This window comes from Microtus oregoni, unplaced genomic scaffold, assembly GCF_018167655.1.
Source record: "Microtus oregoni isolate MIOR12 unplaced genomic scaffold, Mior012 000031F_ref0000149, whole genome shotgun sequence".
Lineage (NCBI taxonomy): Eukaryota > Metazoa > Chordata > Mammalia > Rodentia > Cricetidae > Microtus > Microtus oregoni.
In genome coordinates, this window is record NW_024543090.1 from 3883066 (window position 1) to 3905019 (window position 21954).

Here is a 21954-nt window from a genome sequence, read left to right on the forward strand (position 1 = left end):
TTATTCACAGTAACACAGCCGGAAAATGATGGGTGCAGAACTGGATCCCTGCAGCACCTTTCTTCTTTACCACGACCCGACTCTGCTCTTCTTTCCTCGCGCACCCAGAAAGGGGCCAACACCACACACAAAGGTTCGAGACTTGGCTAGCCAGGAGAAGGGTGCAATGGACAGACAGCAGGCTTGAATTCCCCTCCAGCTAGCTCAACGGAGAATGCACCTGTAAGCACTCCACGTATATCTCCCAGGGGCAGGAATTCTTTGCTTGTTTCCGGGGTCCCCTCACCGGGTGGTGGGCGGTGGGAGTGAGGCACAAAAGCAGGAGAAAGGGAAGCTTTCTGCATGTGAGAACCACCCCCCACACCGCCACCACCAAGAAGCCTTGTCACACACTGTATGTCACCGTCATCAAAGGGGCTGTGCATAAACCTGAAAAACCAAACGGACCTGTCTGTAGGTGTCACTTATATCACAAGGCTACAGGTGCCTTTATTTCTACCGTCTGCTGGTGCCGGGAGCACGCCTGCCTTCTCTTGCCTTGAAAGCCTTCTGTCTGGACCAAGCCGCCACTTGTCTTCACGTAAGCAGCTTTTCTTTTGCTCTTTTGAATGAATTAAAAGGGGTGTCCGGGCTCAGAGACACAGCTGGGGCCTGGGACTGAGTCTCTCTCTATATCTAGCTCCCTCACCCGCCCCTCCATGAGGCAGTCAGAGTGCCAACTCCGGGGGTGTTTGACTCAGCCTTGACTGCCTGCCGGAGAGATTTTTGTCTCCTCGGGCAAAGTGGCCACCCACCCTCTCCACCGGCTCCCACTTCCCCTGGATCCACTAAAGCTGAGCAGCTGAGGAGAATGTGTACAGGCAACTCAAATCTCTGCCCCTCCTTCAGCTGCCTTTAGGAGGGAAGCCGGATTCTGCACAGATAGCCAGCTCAAGGAAAATCCATCACCTTTCCCAACCCTGACCTCACTCCCAGACCCCCTCCCCCACCGGGGAGGGGGCCTGCTCACCGTGCTGTCCCTCTGGAAGGAGAGAATGGTATTATTACAGTTTGGGCCACTTTTCAGGAGTCTGTACAAAATAGTTTAAAAGAATCCCACTTGACTCTTCCATAGCCCCTTAGAACAGAATGACTCCAGAAAAACAGTGGCTAGGGTTTTTTTCCCACTGTATTCTCAAACCTTATCAGTCTCTGCGTGCGTGCTGGGTTCATGTGTATTCTCCCCCTACTGGCAGAAGCTGGAAACGCATGCTCTCCTGCATCTGCGTTAAGGTGCTGAGAATTTCCTAAGACAGAAATGGTATCCTAGAACATTAAGAACTTCGTCTCCATTTTACAGAAGGGACAACTGAGGCACGAGAAGGCCCGATAACTTATGGAGACAGCTTTGTGTTTAGTCCAAAGTCCCAGACCCAAGCCTCTGCCCATCCACATGAAAATTTAATTCTTCTGCTTTTTTGTTCTCTACAAGGTTTCTTTTCTATGATTCAACATATTTGGGACAGCAGCATTTTGCCTTCTCTACCTCTCCAGAGTGCTAGTTTTTCGCTACTCTATCTATGTTAACTGGTTTATTAAATCCTCGGGACATTAGGAGGATTGTGTAGGAAAATGTTCATTTTAAGGATGAGGAAGGGGGTTATCGGAGACGGTAGGCCAGAAAGAAAGAAAATCTAAACTTTTAGTATGCATGTAAGAAAGTCAGAAATTACAGCAGACAAGTAGTTAGGAATTGTGCCCCACATCGCTTGCTTGGTGTGTACCACAAGCAATATTCATTCCTTAGGTTTTTAACCTAAGACTTGTGATTCTTGCATCAAAACCCACAGCTTCCCTCCATGAGCCTCCAGAAAAACAGCTAAAAACAAACAAATGCAGTCCTAAGTAAGCTAAAGAAAAAAATGAAGAGTTACTCGATAAGCCACCAACAAGTTGGTTCCCACAATGCTGAGGTAGCTTCCAGAGCAAATACTCAAGTACCCAACCCACAAGCCTTCCTTTATTGCAAGTGTTGAAATACCCTCATTGGGTGCTCCGCATCCTGCCCTTCTTAAAGAGCCCCAGTGGATGGGAAACTGACATTCCTTGCCTGTGGGGCTCTGGACCCTGTGGACACTCAGGAGTCATGGAGCTTTAGAGGAAAAAAAAGCATTTCTCTACTCCACGGCACTGTCCAGATACTGGAATATTGGAAGCCCTTCTCAGTCTTTTTCCTTATTTTGCACTGGTGTGGCTTTGTTCAGAGATGTTTTGACAAGAAAATAGCCAATGCCTATACACGGGCATTCAGGAGGTAAGAGCAAGAGGACTGACTCAAGCGTGAGGCTAGCCTGATCTGCATGGCAAGTCCACACAGCGGAGATGGGGAGGGGAGAAAAGGAAGGGAATGGGAGGGAGAGAAATAGCCAAAGCGTACATGCTTAATTGGGTAGATTTTTGGTCACATGCCCAAAATGAACTTGATGATTCTGGTCAGGGTCAAGGAGGAATTTTCCTCTTCTGGCAAACTGGCCAAGGTTGGGTGGTTTGCGCCTTCACCTCTCTCTGGTGGTTCAGGCCATGGGCAATGTGCCTGTTCTTGCTGCCATTGGTTTGTAAGTAGGACGGAAGCCCATGAGCCTGGGCCTTTGGTTGGGTGGACCCTGTGTGTGTGCATGGTGTATGAGCTTGCTCCAAAAGGGGACAGGAAGTCTCTGGAAGCTCTCAGCTCCAGGCCAGCCCTGACTCACTCCAAAGGTACCTACGATCAGTCTTCTCGACAGTGAGAGAGAGCGCGCCTGACTCCACCACCCTGGGGTTGATCATACCAATCCTTTTCTACTTATGAGGCAGCCAGAGCGGTAACTAATGTAGGAGAAACTGCTTGCGTCTGCTGTTGGAAAGTCAGGGCGTGGGGGTCCAGGACATCTAAGGTATCTGGTTGCGTTGTCTAGCCGGGCATAAGAGGGAAGGAGGAAGAAGGGACCAGACGACTTTCTGGGGCTACGGGTTAATCTGTGTCGTACCAGTTGTGTTTTGCTTATTTGGTGACTTCACCTGACTGAAGTGCAAATGTTATCAATGTGGCTGTACATGTGGACGCGTGGGCAGGTTTGGAAGTGTCCGGCTGATCAGGTGGGAACCTGAAGAAAATCACAGAGCCGGGGCTGAGCTTGAGTCCGTCTCTTAGTATCCTATCGTAGGTGAAGAACTAAGGTCTACAGAGGAGCAAAAGGCAGGATCATGACTCAAGTCTGGGAATCTTTCCTAATTGGCAAGTCAGAGTGTGGGTTGACCAGCGGGCCCAGGAACCTGCTAGTGTCCTCTTTCCATCTCGGGCAGTGTGAAGTCTATCTAACCCGGGTCTTTTCTGCCTTATTTTCCTTATCACCCTCCCCTCGGAGCTTTTTGTCACCCCCATACCATGCTGAGAATGGCTGAGCAAAACCAGACCTGGTCTTACATATTCCTGGTCCAGAATCCTCACCGAGAAGAGGGTACCACACCTGTGATCCACTTACATTAAAGAAACAGTCAAAATGCCCAATTCCTGCAAGTACCTTCCAAGGCCTAAAGAAAAGATTCAGCTGAACACAAAGCAGCCTTTCTTCCTGAGCTCGCACACCTAGGGCATGCTGGCTAAGTAGCCATGGCCTTTTGTGGTGAGCTTAGACTTAATAATGCCTCTTCTTACGACAACAGCAAAACAAAAAGGAAAGAAGGAAAGAACTGTTCACTGCTTTTATAAAAGACCCCCCCCCAAAGAAGCAAGAACTAATTGTGGAAGGAAAACAGCATGGTATATACCAGCTAAGCCTTCTAAGCAAATCTAATGGGTATAATTTGCCATAAAAGGAATTATCAAAGGGAACCAAATCCGTCATTGTGTGCAGGGCTGAAGAGATTACAGATCAAGGGGGTGGGCTAGTATGCAGGGGGCGGAGAAACCCTCCAAAGGGGTAAACACTCTACTAATCAAAAACAGTCCTGAGCTTTATAAGATCCAGTTCAATTTACCAAATAGCCTTCTTGTTAAATATTAAATGTCTTCTATATGTCAGATGTAGGTGAAGAAGGGCAAAGCCAGTCCAGTTTAATCTTTGGAGGATGCCCCCATTGACTTTGAAGACCTGGAGACTGGGTTGTGGGGTCCACCTCTCGTTTCTCGAAATTCAGTGAAGGTCATGTCAGAGGTATCCTGAGAGTCCTGCCTAGAAAGGGTGAGGCTGTTTCTATCCTTTGCTCTGGATTTTTTAGAAGTTGAGTTCAGACTAAGTGCGGTGTTCAGCCTTAATCCTGCTTCCTGGCACCCCCACCCCCACCCTGAAAAGACTCAAGACAGAAAACTGGCCGATCCATGAGAAAATCAGAGCCCGAAGCTAGGAAGTCTTGGCTTCAGATTGTCGGCTCCCACGTGATATCCGTGGCTATAATAACTGCTGAGTCCACACTCCCTGTCCAGGTATCAAGAAAGTTTGGGACCTTTCTTAGGGACTACTATACAGGTGCTGGCCCAGAGATGCTAGCCAAGATGAAGAACTCTTGTTTTTACTTACCAGCCTACAATTCCTCTGCTCACTGGATGCTGATCACGATGGTAGATTTGTGAGCATCTCAAAGGACCACTGTGGCTCTTAGTAATGACTATATAAATGTACCTGGAAGAAACCATGTCTTTAGATGGGGAAACTAACAGACCACGTGGGAAAGTTAGGGCCTCCCTCAGACTTAACTCTGCTGGCCATTGACTGTGTGACCCTGAGCAAGTGACACAGATTCCCTGGATCTCCACTTCCTTTCCTAGCAAAAGGCAGAGTGTATTTTCCAGCCCTGGTTCTACAGCACAGGGGAAGCAGAAGGTAATTCTGCCCAGAGGTTGGCAAATCCCTCAAAGGGCCGGGTAGTAAATATTTTATGATTTGCTGGCCAAAAGACAAAAATCAAGAATGCTAAGTAAACAAGCATTTCAAAATCTAAAAGGATTTCTGGCTTCAGGATAAATAAAGAAAGGAGGCGTGGGCTGGACTAGCTTCAGGTTGTAGATAACTAACTCGTGGTTTAGTGGTATCTGAACGAGCCATTTTGATTTGCGTCTGGACACTCATTTTTATGCGCATTAAAGAATACTAGCTTTCCTGTTTGTGATGTTGACATAAAGTTTCCCTTCCAAGGTACTTTCACCTTAAAAAGAAAAAGAAAAAGATGGTTGTTCAGAATTTTTAATTTATTGTGTTCAGAGAAGCAGGTGGATTCAGTAGAATTACCATGGTGACAGGTAAAAGGATGCAGTTTGAGGGACCTGGATGAATACTGGAGAAGCATTCACACGTTCTGGCTCTGTCTTATGTTGTCCCTGGGTGTGGACTCTCGCTCTTGCCCTGGCCTTTGCCAGTGCTGTGATTTTGAGCTGGTGCGTCCTTCCTGTGAATAGAGTTTGAGCCAGTTTATGTCATCAATTTTATTTCAAGACTTAAAGAAAATGAAGTTAAGTGAACAATTTTTTAGAAAAAAAATCTTCCAAACATGAAATCTCCCAACACACACACACACATACACACACACACACACACACACACACACACACGATTGTGGAAATACAGAACGCAGCATTTGAGCCTATGGGAAGAAACAAAGGTGAGGTTGACTGGGCAAGAACACCTGTCGTCTGTCCGGTCTTGGCCAGACACCTTTGCATGAGATCCCCTCCAACCACCATAAAGAGGCGCTCAGGGAGCACAGAGTAACAGATAAAAGCAGGGACTTTCTAAGCAGGCCCACCTGAGTTGCCACTCAGATTCCATCTCCTGCCAGCTGTACTTGCTACCCGGAACCCCAGAGCCCCCATCCTTCATCAGTGAAAGAGAGCCTTTCCCAGCACCCATCACAGCGGTTGCAGGGAAGTACTAGAGCACAGCACTCTCCACACCTGAAGCAGAGGACTCTGGTGTCAGGAACGCCATGTGGTATTCATCTGTAGAAACAGAACTCCTGGGAAGGTCAAGGATTGCGCCGGCACATTAATATTGCTGCAGGGTATCGTGTAAATGTTCACTAACTGAAATAACATAGTGTGACATGTGTTCATATGCACATGTCTAATGCATAAAAAGTCACAACACCAGTTAGGCCTCTTTTTGCTGGGAAGTAAGATTGTGACTAACACTCGCACATGATAACACATAGAAGCTTTCAGAGCTGTCTGGTTCAGTATTCTGGATAGAATCACACAGGACAAGGCTTGACTATCTTCCAAAGTGCACTTTTATATATCATAAATGATATATATTATATATACCATATAATATATATAGTGAGAGAGGGGTTGGGCATGAGCAAAGAGAAAAGGTCAATAAAGAGGCAGTATTGCACAATGTGAACCTCCATCTGCAAATCCCAGTTCTGCAACTTTCTTGTGATGTTACTTGGGCAACTGTCTCAACTCCTCTGGATCAGTTTTCTCATAGGTGCAATGGGGATGGGCAGGATCTGGTGAGTACCAAAGAACACTATCTGTGGGAAATACTTAATGGGAGTCCCTGGCTGCTGTTCTTGTTAAAAATTAAGGGCCATTCTACTGGGAGCTTCTACGCCATGTGGCTTGTGGAAGCCCGTGTTCCACACATCCTCACAGCCTCTCTGATATTCCAGGGTGATGTTGGACTCCGTAACCCATAGCACCTTTCTACCCAACACATCCTTCTGCGACCCCCTGATGTCTTGGACTGATTTGTTCAGCAATGAAGAATATTACCCTGCCTTTGAACATCAGACAGGTATGGCCATCTGGGGGTCTCCACCCAAGGGCAGTGGGACTGGGTTCAGGCAGGATGTACTGGGGAGTCTAGAAATGCCAGTGCTCAGGACAGAGGCTGGTGGAGAGGGGCAGGGAAGGGGGTTCTGCCTTGTGGGGGAAGAAAAGACTAGAATCCTCACTCCTGCTTCTTCCTATTTCTGTGTAAACTGTGTAGCTTGCCTCAGAGCAATGCTCAGTAAACATGAGTCCCCTGCCAGTCCTAAAGCTTTCTCTCACTCTCCTTCTCCAGCCCAACCCCCAGCTCATTTTTCTGTACCTAAGTAGGAAGCTTGAGACCTTATGTAAATCTTACTGTAGAGGGAGGCCAGCTGAGCTTTGCCCCAGAAAGCCTCTGAGGCCTCCACGCCTGAGTAAGTGCTTGGGTGACTGCACATCCTAGCAAACCCAGCCGGCTGCCAGCATAGCAGGTACACACCCCACAGGTGACACAAGCACCCGTGAAGCCATCAGTCCTCCTAGAGACTTAACCCTGAGCGCACCAGCCTGAACAGGGCTGAGCCTAGAATCCAGAGGTAGGGAGTCATCAGGAAGTGTCCACACTGTCACCTAACCACAAAGAAGCCCCTGCTGCACTCCCAGAATAGAAGCGATCCCTAAATCACAGTAATATGCACACCCTTGCCCCCACTCCCTCCCCTGCATGCTTGCACACATGAAACCTCCCATTCTCAGCTGGAAGACCCTATCAGGTCTACCCAACCCATGGTCTGTAGTCCACATGCACTGAGCGATAGCTGTGAACGGGGCCCAACAAAAAAAAAAAATCACACTTTCCTAAAACATTATGGGGTGTTTCTTTTGCAATATTTTTTTGCAAGTCGGTAGAGCAGTTCTCAAGGTGACCCTTGTGAATGACAATTCCACGTCACCATGGCGAAAGACGGCTGCATTTGGACTTGACTCATTTGCACACAGAGTGCAGCTCTCCTTTGGTCCCGAGAAGTATCCCGATTCCCTGGAAAGGGTGAAAAATGCAGTTCACCTTCCCTCATAGGTTTTGACAAGAGGTTAACTTGAACAGAAGAAAGTGAAGGCTTTAGGGTATTTGTTCTTTCATGTTGTTGGTGCCTGTCCTTAAGGAAGATGGCTTCAACATCTTGTCCACATGATGCCCTGATAACAGGAGCAGGAACTTCTGTAGTTGACCAGAGTCTAGGCCAGGTTCCATGTGACCTTAGAGTGAAGACTGGCTTTGACCCTATCTGCTCCAATTCCCTCTATAATGGGTGATGGCCATGGCATAGGATAGCACTAACAAAGCTCGGGCTCTTTAACCTGGGGTAAAGAGAAAGTTCTAAAGATCATGGTTGTGCTAATGCTTGCATCAGTGTGCACATACTTCTTCTCTCCTAACTGTATATTTCAAAAAGGTTAAAATACCCAAACGGTGGTGGTGCACACTTTTAATCCCAGCACTCAGGAGGCAGAGGCTGGCGGATCTCTGAGTTCGAGACCAGCCTGGTCTACAGAGTGAGTTCCAGGACAGTCAGAGCTACACAGAGAAATCCTGTCTTGAAAAACAAACCAAAAAATCTGAAATAGTTTTATGTTTGGTATATTTGCCACAACAAAACAATATAATCCATTCACAGAAGGTATCACCAATGGAATTGAGCATGTAACTTAATTCTGTACACTCTTGGATTCTTGGGGGCAGCCCTCCACAGTCTGAGGCTTGGCGGTTCCATTAGTGTGAGGAACAGTGAGACAATGTAATTGCTAACACTCTTCCAGAAGTGTCTCTGAATCCCACGTCAGGACACAATCAGAAACACAAACTTCTCTCACCACCATTTTAAAAACTTGAAATCTCCATCCAGATATGAGACCAGTGAAAATAAAGTATCTTCTTTTCTCCTCCCAACAAGAACATCATCAGAGAAGTGACATGCGGCTCTGAATTTCTATAAAAACCTTCTCTACCAGGAATAGATCGGGGGCAGTCAGGATGCCCTGACCACTGCCTCCTAAAGCATGTCTCCTGGCTGCCCACAGATCTCCATCTTGAATCTAGACATTGCCACTTGCTGGCCATGTGACATCAAGCTTCTTGACACATTTTCCTTCACCAAAATACACCCACTCCCTAAAGCTAGGAGTGTAAAATGAGAATTAATCCTATTGTCAGGTGTTGAGACAAGTGCCTGAAACTTGTCGGGTGGTAATCTCATCCAGGACCACCTTGCAATTCCAAGACAGATGGCAAACGGCCCCCGACTGCCTCTCTCCTTTCTCCAGCCCAGATCTCAGTGTTAAGGTTCCCAGTCAGTGATTAAGACCAACAGCAAAGGAAGTGAGAAGGAAGTGATGCGCCCTGTGGACAAACCATGTCCAGAGGAGGGCGGGGTGTCCTGTTCGGCCTAATGAGGAAAGTCAGCTCTTTTCAAACGCTGACAATGACTTCAGCCGAGAGCTGCTGAGCCTGTGTCCTCAGTGTGCTTACTACAAAGGGTTTGTGCCCTGCTCTTTGAAGCAGAACTTTCGGTCGACCGCACTAAAGGCTCGAAAGGGCTCAGTCACAGATTGCAAAACACTCTTGAGCTTCATTAATTCATCCTTGGCTTCGGCTTTTTCAAAATAGAGAACTGTCAATATTAGACAGTTTATTCGGGTAGAAACTCTGTACTCCGTATTTCATATACATACGCATACATGTGGGTTTGATTGTTGTTATTGTTTGATTGGGTTTATTTTCATTTTTGTTTTTGGTCTTTCGAGAACAGAAACCACTCAGAATGTGTAACAGTCCTGGCTGTCCTGAACTCACTCTGTAGACCAGCCTGGGCTCCCACTCTCAGAGATCAGCCTGCCTCTGCCTCCTGAGTGCTGGGTTTAAAGGAGTGCACCACCAATGGCTGGCTGGGCCATATGGTTTTTGGAGACAGGGTCACAGTATGTAGTATAAGATGTCTTGGAACAGGACAGGTCAACTCCAACTGCCTGCCTCAGTAGTGGCATTAAAAGCACAGGCCACCATGACAGGTTTCAGATGCATCCATTTTTAAAAGGTTGCATATCCAAATAAGTTCCAATAGTTTACCTTCTGAAAAGTCCTTGCCTCACCCCTGCTTCCTGGAGCTGTACCCTCGATAGCCTTCTCCCCACACCCACCTTCCCTGGCCTTCAAAGTGGCCATGCCAACACGTGGCACCTTCTTCATTTTGGAATTTTGTTTATACTCTCTCCAGAGCAGAGCTTTCCAGCCCGGGAAAGTTCTAGGGAATAAATTCCAAGAAGTGCCTCAAGTCTACCATAGTACAGAGTCCGGGTGGCAGTGGAGAGGACTAGGTGCTGGCCCCCCTCTGCCTGCACACCCTCGGGCAGATTCCTCCCCTTTCCTTCAGCATAGCTGTTATCACAGTTCAGCTGCAGGACGAGAAACGAGACCTGTATCACCCAACTCTAGCTCCGTCCCTTACCCATCGTGTGACTTTCAAAAGGGCTGGCTCCTGGGGCCTTCCTTTCCCTGTTTGTAAAATGGGTGCTGTGATATAAGACCTCATAGAAAGTATTGCAGACAGCTTGAAAGTCACAGTGTTGACTAGTAAGTACATCAGAGCCCTCAAGGAGTGAAGGAGCTTTGGGCCAGGTGTGCTGGCCAGATGTGCTGGCCAGGTGTGTGGCGCACATGCCTTTAACCCCAGGGCTGGGGAGGAGAGACAGGTTGCTCTCTGAGAGTTCAAAACCAGCCTGGTCTGCATAGTGAGTTCCAGGACACCCAGAGCTACATAGTGAGACCCTGTCTCTAAGAAAGAAAAGAAATATAACAGCTCTGATTATCCAGTTTCAAGGAAAGCTTTGTAAAAGAACAGTACAAAAAAAATCTTAAGTATATATTCAAGGGGAAAGCATTTAAATCACACCTGGGCTTTTCTAAGACTCATGTGCTGGGTACAGAAAGGCAAGAGTACATCCATGGGCACAGGCCTAAGAATTTCTAAATCAAAATCAAAGAACACATGCAAAATCGTTCAGAAGTCTAGACTGAGTCCTGTAGCAGAAACTGCACCTCAGGGAAGTCACTACTGGCTCCCTCTGGTTTGGATAGGCCTTCTGAGAAGCCACACCCTGGCTACCCTGGCCTGGCTCTCTCAAGGGCTCCCTAACGCTCAAGGTCATGGTTCTTTGCAGACACCCAGCCAGCTCTCCAATCTTCTCCGTCCAGTTTCTAATACTGCTCACGGTCTAAGTCACCCAGTTTCTTTCAGTGCTTGTGGCTGAAGTTATTTCCAGGTGAGAATGAAAGCCAAGAGAGGTTATAGGATGGGGCCAGGGCAGCACTGAGAGGAAACCTGGAAGCGCCTTTTATCACCACAGGACTTCCCTTTTTTAGCCCTTCCTCTCTGTCACAAAAGCTGCAGTTGATGGTGCCCTAAACCACCCAGTTCACCCACCACCTCTCTTCATTGTTGCCTTGGGTGAAAAACTCTCCCAACTCCCCATGCTAATAAATCATGCTAATTACGGTCCCAAGTTGTCTAACTCGGGCCTTCTCTAAAGTAGACTGTCTGTCTCCCCCTCGCCTGGTACTGGGTTACCTTTTTTCTAGTTACCCATGCTCTGAGAATGAACAGGCCGGCTGGGCAGCTAATGTCCTCTATGGCATGAACTTTCTAATCTCCATATCCCTACCTGGGGCTACTTCAGGCCTGAGTGTCACCTCCCTATCGTGCGGACCCCAGAGCACATCAGCCAGCAGCGAAAGCTGAAGTCCCAATGAAGCTAAATAGTTCTCTTCATTCGAGAGAACTCCCCAGGAATTAAGGACGAATTAGGCTTCTCAGTTTGTCTTCCCAAGGCAACTGACCCTCAAGTGCCCTGACCCACTTCAGACTTCAAAGGCAGTGGCAAAGCCTGCTGCTTAATAGTGGCCTCTGGACTTCTGCATCCAGGTTTCTGGGCACAGAATGCTGGCTAGCTTCAACTAGGAACCTAGGCAAACAGGTCTCTTAGCACAGCTTCTCCAAAAAGTTCGGTGGGTTTGGTAAATGAGAGACACATTAAGAACACTCTACCTTCCCAGATGATATGAGTCAGCAAGATAATATAATTCTTATATAAACAGCCCCTTCTTTTATCTGCCCTGTGTTCATTTTTCATGTAATTTCCTAGGACCGGAGACACTGGTATCATCACCTCTCCATCTTCTTTCTGATTTTTCAGACCTAAGTTTGAGAGGGAGGGGGGGTGGGGAAAGAGACTTACTGACATAATTGTGTGGTGAATATGCGTACATCTGCCTGCCTTTAACCAAATCTTGGTTTGCACCAACTTGGTCCTTCAGGACCAGGAAATGTGGCATGAGGCAAGACATCTGCAGGGTTCCTAACTACCTCACTAATGGCCACTGTGGCCCTGGAGGGGGAACCAGTAACCTCCTAGAACCTGTTTCCTTACCTTAAGGTAAAGATCATAAACGTTGGTTGATCTGGCAATACTAACTGAATGCCTGTGGCCTAAGGGTGGGGGGAATTGGAAGGGACTCTTAGCACTCCTCATTCAGGGTGAAGAGAGCTCCAGATCTGAGGAGGGAGGTGCTGTGAATCCTTCTGGAACCTTCTGAGAAGGGCACCTGAGGGGAAGATTCTTTGTGAGAGAGAGTGAGAGAAGAGAAACCACTCAGAAGGGGAAAAGGCACCTTCAGGCTGAGAGCAGGGAGTGAAGGAGGGGCAGGTAATAAAGACCCTGGGGCGGGATTCCTCCCCTTCTCAATGACACCACTGAGGCCTCCGCCCTCATCCTAAAGCTGACCCCAGGGAATCACCCCTTCCCCAACCGTCTCTGCCTCCACATCACTGAGAACAGCCATTTCTTCCCAGCTCTGGACACTGTGGGAAGGGCTTTTGCAGAGAGAAAGGCCAACCACCATGTAGCTGGGCCCCAGGCCCCTGCTGCACACAAAGCCTGCTCTGTAAGTGAGCTCCCCAAAGGAGCGGAGAGAGCGAGGCTCCAGGCCAGCAACACCTCCCCGATGTCGGCACTGGCCGCCCACCTCTCATTTCTCTGGGTTCTGAAGGCTCTCTTGGCTTCCAGAAACAATGGAGTCTACCTTCAAATGCCAAACAAAATAACCGCGCGGTAGAAATGGAGAGGGGAAGGGAACAGAAACGCAGCGAAAGCTTTCCCTGAAGAGAAACGTGCTGTACGGTACACAGCAGTGCACGATAGCCATCTCAGTCAGGGCCCCCGTGCAGGACCGGCAGCCAAAGAATGTCAAGGACCATAAACATCTCGCATCAGAATACCAGGAAGGTCTAAAGGCCTCTTAGGTTTACTCAAGCCAGAAATCAGTAGATGAAAAGCACAGACAGAAGTCAGGAAGCGTCTGTTTTCTCAGGAGACCCTGCCCTCTGCCGGGAACCAGCCTTGAGCCTGATCAGCCAGCTCCAGCCAGCAGTGGGGGGACCAAGGAAAGGGGAGAAGGTTCAAGCCATCCCCTCTAAGTCTTCAACTACTGGGCAAAGGCTTTAGCACCAGCACTTACAAGTCTGGCAAAATCCAGGCTCTTTCATGTACGTGAATGTAAAATTCTGGTTAAGGGGCTGGTGATTTAAAATACATCGCTAGCTCCACAGGTGTGAGTCCCTGGGCTCCATTTCCAGCTCCAGGAGGAAAAAGGAAAGACAAAACTGATTAACATTTTAAAATGAAACAAGTGTAGGACTTGGGCTTTCCAAAAGGTTCAACAGTGGGTAGGTAAAGAGATTTCCAGAAGGATCCTGGGTGTTAGAGGGAAACTCAGCTTCTATCTTTATGAAATAGCCCCATCACCCCTATGTGATAGGATCACTGCAGGAATTTGAGACAGCAGATGATGCCAGCCAGGGCTTGGCACCTCAGAATTAGCCTCCAGCAGGGCAGAGCTGTCTCCTAGCCGGGCTCACACAGCAGCAGCGAGTGTGAGAATGTGGAGGCAGGGGGATAGCAACAATGCCAGCTGGTGTGGAGTGCCACTGCAGAATGTCACTTTCCATCATCCACACAGCCTGGGCCAGGGACCGCAGCCACTCTGCTGACCTTCACCTCCCTCTCTCTAGCTCTCTGCCCACCTCTCTCCTCACGTGCCATGTCTTTCTGTTGTTGATCCTCCGAGGATGAGCACCAGGGGTTGAGAAGAGCGAGGCGTGCGGGCCGCAGCTCACATCCCAGCTCTGTTAGCCGCTGTCAGTTGGATGTAAGGAAAATGTGTCCCCTCTGGTCCTCAAGTTCCCCATCTATCAAGGGCCAAGGGCTGAATGTGTCTGTCCGCCATGAATTCCTACTTTGCTATTTGTGGCAGCACACACACAGCAGGTGGACAGAGATAGCATTAATACCAGCACTAAAACATGTGTGAGCTCCTTTCGTCTGGAGAACAAGCTATGAGATAGGTGGTACAGAGTTGTCTCCAGTTCGTGAGGGAAGTTCTCAGTTATTGGCTGGAAGGACAGCAAGCAGGTGGGTGGGTGGATCGATGGATGGGTCGTGGATTGACAGGTGAGTAAATGGATAGATACTGTGGTAAATGCAAGAATCATCTTCATCAGGGCTGGGGCGTAGCCCAGTGGTAACTTTATCACTGTGCGTCCTGGCCTGTGCAGTTAGCTGCCTGCAACCAACAAAGAATCTAAGAGCCTAGTACCTCCCCTTGTCTTTTTTTTTTTTTTTTAGTTTACAGCTTTTTAAGGACCAGTGATGTCCTAGAGTTTTGTGACAAAATATATAGCTCAGTTATTTGCATGATAATTACTTGTAGATTTTAGCTGGGTGAGTTCAAGCATTTTTCTAGAACACTATCCAGTTCTGGTCTTAGTTCTCTGGGTGATAACTTTTTTAAAAAACGAAAAAAATCCAGGAACTAACAGAGAATTGTGCTAGAAAAGTCATTGTAGCAGCAATTCTCTTCGACACGCTTCTAAATCATGAGATTTCTCACCCCTTGTCTATCCCGAAGTCCGCCATTCTGTCTGCCTCTGCTGGAAACACTGAGAAAGGACTGTTGAGCACCTGGACAAGGTGCTACTGCATACATCCCGGTCTCCACGTCAGGGCGGCACGTATAACTGTGTGAATGTCTACACAGACCCTTTGCAGAAGCAAGTGCTCTGACCACAGGAAAGAATAAATCTAAAACCACCACCAGGAACACAGGGTCATCAGTACAGCTAACTCCTCCATGATCTCTTTCCTCCACAGACATCTGTTACAGTGGTCCAAGGTCTGCCATGCTACGGGCAATATCTAACTAGCCACAGACCCTTGGAAAAGATGGCCAGAGGCTAAGCACAAACAGCTATCCAGCATGGCTATCTGTCCATTAACACACAGAGACTCAAACCAGCTTCAAATAGAGTTTGGCACTCAGAGGCAGTTAATAACTATTAGATTGGTTGGTAATTCCCTAGGCACTGGCCTCCAAATTCTATAACTCCAAATTCCAAATTCTGTAACAACCCTGTAGGTCAAACAAATCCCCATTTCCCAGCTGTGGAATCAGAAGCCGAAATATCTATGGGACTTACCCAAAAGGCAAGCAGCCAGAGCAGAATTTGAACCAAGACTTCTTTTAGAACTCCTGAGTTCTTATTCTTGATACCATGTTGTCTGAGGAACATTTTTGTTTTCCTTCTCTATTGAGTACTGTAGTGATATTTCATTTGTATTTTAGTAAATAAAGATTGCTTAAAGTTTAAAGAGTAAAACAGTCACACTGATCAGCCTTACAGACCAGGCAGTACTGACACACACCTTTAATCCCAGTAGCCACAGGAGTTTTCCATAGAAACACCTCTAATCCCAGCACTAGAGAGGAATATAAAATGGGAGGAGACAGCTCTCACACACAGTCTCATTCTGAGATTCATGGAGGCAGGATCGCCATTTCTGGCTGAGGTAGAGGTAAGAGCCAGTGGCTGGTTGTTTTGCTTTTCTGACCTTCAGGTTAAACCCCAATTTCTGTCTCTGGGTTTTTATTAATCATGCTACAGAGTACCCTCCTCTTAAGTACCAGAAAAAGATAAAATAATTTCCCATCTGCCTCACACTCTCTCTGGCCCCAGCAACCACCTACAGAATCTTCCCTCTCCTCTCCTCTCCTCTTCTCTCTCTCTCTCTCTCTCTCTCTCTCTCTCTCTCTCTCTCTCTCTCTTTCTCTCCCTCGTCATCTCTGCAGAGAAGGTGACCTGGACCCTTGCAAGTGCATGCCAGATCTAAAGCCCTTTCCTCCCACTGGGTAAAGGGCAAAGATGCTAAGGTAACTGGAGTATTCTTTGGAGCCCCTTGAAGACTATCATCTCTTAATTCTCTGTGCTCTGGTGCAGCCTGTGACTCCTACTGGACATCGGTGCACCCTGAATACTGGACCAAGCGCCATGTCTGGGAATGGCTCCAGTTCTGCTGTGACCAGTACAAACTTGACGCCAACTGCATCTCCTTCTGCCACTTCAACGTCAGCGGCCTGCAGCTGTGCAGTATGACACAGGAGGAGTTCATCGAGGCGGCCGGCATCTGTGGGGAGTACCTGTACTTCATCCTGCAGAACATTCGCTCTCAAGGTCAGTGTCCGCAAAGCCTCGGGAGCGGGTGCTGAAACTAGGACCGGATCCCTGCGACCTGCTTCCCTTCCCATGAATCTCATAGCCAAACGTTACCAGCGCTCAGTCAAAAGTTCTCGGTAGCCAGAAATTCCGTTGTCCCCGTGTAGAGAGTTTAGTCGAAAGAAAAGCAAGAGCCGAGAAAGCAAGTTGGGTAGGGTTTTGTTTTAAAGAAAAATAAAACTCAAGCGCGAGTAAGGAAGTCCAAGGCCAGGCTGAAAGCCTCAAACGAGGATGTTGAAAACTAATTGAAAACCTGAAAGGTGAGCAAAACGAACTAAGCAGGAATTGCCTTTCTTAGTACGTTCCAGGATCCAATGCTCAGAAGGTGGCACCAGTAGCACGGGAACGCTATGAGCATGCGCTGTTTATCCCCTCGCGGTAGAGCAGTTGGAGTGAGAAGCTCTGTACCTCCGCTCTGGCCAGACCGTGTGCGGGGCCACTCCACAGGCAGTCAGGACAAAGTAAGAGCCAGGAAATCTGAAGGACACGTTGTGTCACTAATACAGTCCCAACTCTTACACACGGAAGTCATAGGGTTTGCCAGAAGCACCCCCTGTCCAAATCCCCTGACTTTGCTGTCCACTGGGAGAATGGACGACCCCCTTGCCCCGGGCTTCTTTGGAGGATTTGGTGAACAATTACTTGGCACAGCCCTATAAGGACACTAAGTAGCAGCCCCTTCCATATTAATACAACCAAGAGGCACAGGAGCTGGGAGGGGCACTAAAGCAGACACATCTACCTTTGATTTCAAGAAATCTGAAAAGTTGTCGGTTTTGTCCGTTACTCTTGGAAAGGCTCCTTCGGCGACACAAAAAGCAGGAAGTTTCCTGTCGCTGGGCAGCCAAGCTGTCTACCTTGACACTGTGTCCAAAGCAGAGATTCCCATTTGGGCAGAGAAACCTCAGAGCACCTTCCAGCTCTGGGAGTGGGGCCTCCAGTTGCTCCGCCCCATCAGGAAGTCCTGCCGGCAAGAAAGCAGAGCGTGGTAGCTAGAAGTAGCCACCCTGAGCTAGAAGTAAAAGCCTATCCTCAGGGACTGTTCTCCCTAAATGGCAACAAGTCTGAGTGTGTCATAGCCACCCTGGGAAGAGGATCCTGGAACTCCATTCAAAAACCTCCCAAGGGCCAGGTGTGGTTGCACACACCTTCAGTCCCACTACCTGCTCCATTCTGAAGTTCTTCCCTTAAGGTTCCTCAGGCAAGTCTGTGTGCACGTGCTTCCTGGCCAGAGTTTACTCTCCAGAGTTTTGCCCAGGACACAGTGGGCCCACTGCCCCTCTGGGCATAATCACCATTGGAACAATCATGAGGTTTTCTCCTTTTGGACAAAAGTTATATTCTGGGTAACTATCTGTGCCTCGGGTACCCCATAATCTAGGTGTCTGCAAGAACAGGACATGGAATAAGGAAGCTTCAACCAGGGGAGGCACTAGAGGGGCCTCCAGAGCCCAGAGAATCATCTGATCAGTAGATATTGCAGTAAGATTTGAAGGTCTAGAAGCAAGAGACCTGGTCACCGGAAGCAGAAGTCAGGAGAGAGCCTGGGGTCACAGAATGGCTTCTAGCGATAGAGAACAAGAAACATCTCCCATCAGTCCCTGACCCTGTTCTAGTTGGCCATTTGGCCAAAGAGTTCCATTGTGTCAGCAAAGAGAAAGCAGTCCTCATGCCAGACACCGAGTTAGGAAATAGGTGTTGACCTGACTTGCTTCCTGGAAACATGATCTTAAACTCCAGTCCAGGTCACCATTCTACAGAGTAAGGAACCAGCATGGTCTTCCAATGAATTAAACGTTCAAGTGGAGCCATGGGAGTTTCTTATCCTTCTCTTCCCTTTGGCTATCACATCTCAGTCATCCTGAACTCTGAGGATTACAGTCCCATGTCAGAAATCATAGGCCCAGGGCCAGAAGGGAGCAAGTGGGTGTTTCACCTCATATTCCACTGAGACTAAGCAACGAGCCCAGAGAGCCTGTGACAGGCAAAGCTGCACAGACAACAGTGGTCCAGTTCAGTTCAGAGCCCAGAGTTCCTGGATTCTAGACAAGCTCAACCCGCAGCTCCACAGAGCCTTGTGGACTCCTGGCATCAGCTGTTCTTCTCAAGCAAGCTTTGAAAAAGTAGGATGTTGTTGTTCTGTTTCAGGATGGCTTTATAAGGGCCTGATAGTCTCCAAGTGTCCCGAGGAGAGAATCACTTCCCTTCCTCCCAAGCCTCCCCTCCTCACCCGGCTAGCTTCCAGGATTGCACGGGATGGTTTGTGACTCTCTCTTCCCCTTCCTCTCCCAGGTTATTCCTTCTTCAATGATGCTGAAGAGACGAAGACCGCCATCAAAGACTGTAAGTATGACATTCAAACTGCCCAAAGCTGTGCCCAACTATTGCTGGCCTCTTGGGTTCCATGCTGCTTTAAGAGCTGCAATAGAAAGCTGATGAACCAAAAGAAGCCACGATGTAGAGAAACAGTGGGGAGACATGGGTTAAATCGTGTGATCGCGGAGACATGGGTTAAATCGTGTGATCGCGGAGACATGGGTTAAATCGTGTGATCGCGGGTGGAGGTGTACGGGACAATAGTTCATGTCCACAGAGCCCTTGCCCTCCTCAAGACTCCATCTCTCTGTCTATAAAATATCAGGACAGGACCCTTCTAGGTTGTGGTTAGTTTAAGAAGCAATGGCATTTGTGCCTGGTAAAAGACCTTTCTGGTGCCTGCAGCGTGGATACTATAAAGTCAGGGCCCATTATCCACGTTACCAATAACTTTCAGCCATTAGAGGCCTTATGGCTGCTGATATTTCAGAATAATCTGAGCCCACTCAGTAGGTCAAACTGACAATTGGAAAATGATGGGGAGGTCTCAAATGGCCGGTGATCGCAGTCATTTTCTCATTTCATTTCTGCAGACGCGGGCAGGGAAAGGAAACTTTGGAGCTCCCATTTTAAAAAATATTTTTATTTGTTCTTCAAGAATTTCATACAAATATGCAATATATTTTGATCATAATCACTCTCTACTCTTCCCAACATATCCTCTCTCAACTTCATGCCTTTTCTTCTTTTTAAAAAAAAATAACACTTGATCGTAGTTAGTACTGCCAATACATGTGCAAGGGTGTGGTGCCAACCCCTGGAGTACGGGCAGCCTACCAGCAGCTATAGCCAGTCACCCTGGAAAATGACTTCACCCCCCAGCAGCCAGCAGCTTCCTTTAGCTAGAGCTACCATTTTGTAAAAAATGATTATTATTGCTATTCATTATTGGGTTCTGTGCAAATACCCTGGCCCAAGGGCTGAAAGGAGATGCGGTTCTGGATAGGGCCCTTTCCCCATGGACTCTTGCTCAATCAAAGAGTAGGCAGGCCACATGGGGTTTTCCAAGGCCCTTCTGAAAGACAGCTGTGAAAGGATAGACAATGAGGGTTTGTTATATAATTGTCAGGATTTTTAAGCTCTATGTTAGTGTGTGTTCTCGTGTGTGCATTGCACAAGTATGTGTGTGTGTGTGTACAAGTATGTGCGTGCCACCGTGCAAATACTGAAGCCAGAGGATTACTTCTGGGAGACAGATTGTCCTTCTGTGGTGGGTTGACAAGGCTCACACAGCCAGCCCTTTTACCTACTGAGCCATCTTGTTGGCCCAGGATTTTTTTTCCCTCTCCCTAAATCTCCATCAACTGCGGATTTAAGTTCTTAAACTTCTGATCAATTAAAGTTTTGTGATTTTTGTTTGTTGGTTTAGGGACATTAGCACAAGAATAGCAACTTCCATTGTGAAATGGGTCACCCCTATCCAGCCCCAAGGGCCCTAGCTGGAGAGAAGGAAGTGAGGCTTCCAGGGGACAAAGGCAAATGCTGGGCCCAAGTCATCCTTGAAAAAGAGCTAGAAGGTGTGACATTGGGCTGTCCAAAGGAGGAGCCACTAGCCATATGTGAGCATTACAAAATTAAATAATGTTAAAATTCAAGTCCTCAGGAGCAGTAGTCATGTCTTAAATGCACTCCCAGGTGGTCAGGCGCCACCATATTGGATTGCTGGTATTCCCCACCACAGCAAGTTCTCCTGGACATTATCAGTGGAGGAACAGCAGCATCCACAGGAGGAATGGGAGCTGAGCCTGAGAGCTCAGCAAGGGCATGTTTATGAGCAGGGGAGTCTGGGTCTCATGCTGAGCAAGCTGAGCAGCCAGTGAAGGATTGTAAGCTTGGAAATGATAAAGGGCATAAGTAGATTAGAAGATCTCTTGGGCTGCTGTGTCTGGGTTGGGCAGGAGTCTAGGAGGGTGATGCTGGTGGTCCAATTCAGAAGAAGTGAGAAAAAGCTAGAAGTGGGGGCGGTGGAGGAAAGGCTTTGGGTAAGTGTGTTTAGGATTCACAGAGGTAACCCCTCCACCAGTGGCTGCTCCTTGAGGCTCTCTGCTCCATCTGCCCCAACAACAAAGAGGTACAACTTCTAGGCCGAGGCTAGACTTAAGACCTCTATTGAGACTACCCAGACAGCAGCCCCACAGCTCTTCCCCTCCCAGCCCCAGTTCCATGGCCAGGATACTACTGCCTTCTCCAGCCCCTCCTGGGGCCTGCTCTGACTTCTCTGCAGCCTTCAGGACCATGCTTCCCCAAGCAGAAACTGTAATGTAGAACTTGAACACAGAGGTAGGAACGAAGTCAACAACTTGTTGGCTAAACCGTAAGCCTGTCCTATGTCCTAGGACCATATGACCACAAAGTCTATGACCCAGCAATGGTTCATGGTCCCAGATATCCTGGAACAGGAAACCAGAGACCGACGACAGTATAGCCAAGGAGGGCAGGGTGGTGTCCTGGAGACTTCAGTAAAAGTTGCTAGCCGTCATTGTTTTTTAAGCACTTAACACTATGCTAGGTGTAGAGTCAGGAATCTAGACATACGAGCTCACATTTGTAGCTAAAGAACCTGGGGTGTAGCAACTTGAGAGTAAACACAACCCTGGGACTGATTCCAGCTTGGCCTCTCAGTGGCTCTGTGCTTATACATTCAGCTACACATACATACACACATGCATACACACAGCATACACACCTTCTATATCTATACACATGCATACACACAGCATGCACACCTCTATACACATACATACATGAATACACACATGCATACATACATGCACAAACACATAGGAATATACACTTGTTATACACATTACACACATGTGCATGCACATAGGAATACACAAGGTACATATATACATGAATATTCACATGCACACACATATGCATATACTCAGTAATACATGCACGTGTGCACGCATGCATACACACAAGAATACACACAATGCACTTACATAAACATGTACATGCACACATGTACATACACATGGGAATACACACATGAACACATGCATACACGTGTGCACATACACGCATGCATACACACATGCATATGCACATGCTTACACAATGCATACACACATTCACATATATACATAATATGCACATACATACATGAGTACATACATGATGCATATACACACGCGCATACACACAGAAGTACACACTTGGTATACACATGCATACACACATGCATAGCTGCTCCCAGGCTCTTCT

General features: G+C 47.8%; 1 protein-coding gene across 1 annotated transcript in view; it reads left to right on the top strand.

The window, feature by feature from the left end:
• Positions 1-487: 487 nt before the first annotated feature.
• The window catches only part of Elf5 (E74 like ETS transcription factor 5), a 28398-nt gene continuing 6931 nt past the window's right edge, over positions 488-21954 (top strand). The window contains exons 1-4 of the mRNA XM_041679134.1: positions 488-580; positions 6628-6752; positions 16093-16326; positions 18661-18711. Of these exons, the coding sequence (XP_041535068.1) occupies positions 6632-6752; positions 16093-16326; positions 18661-18711 (406 nt within the window). The 5' untranslated portion in view covers positions 488-580; positions 6628-6631. The remainder of the gene's footprint in view (positions 581-6627; positions 6753-16092; positions 16327-18660; positions 18712-21954) is intronic.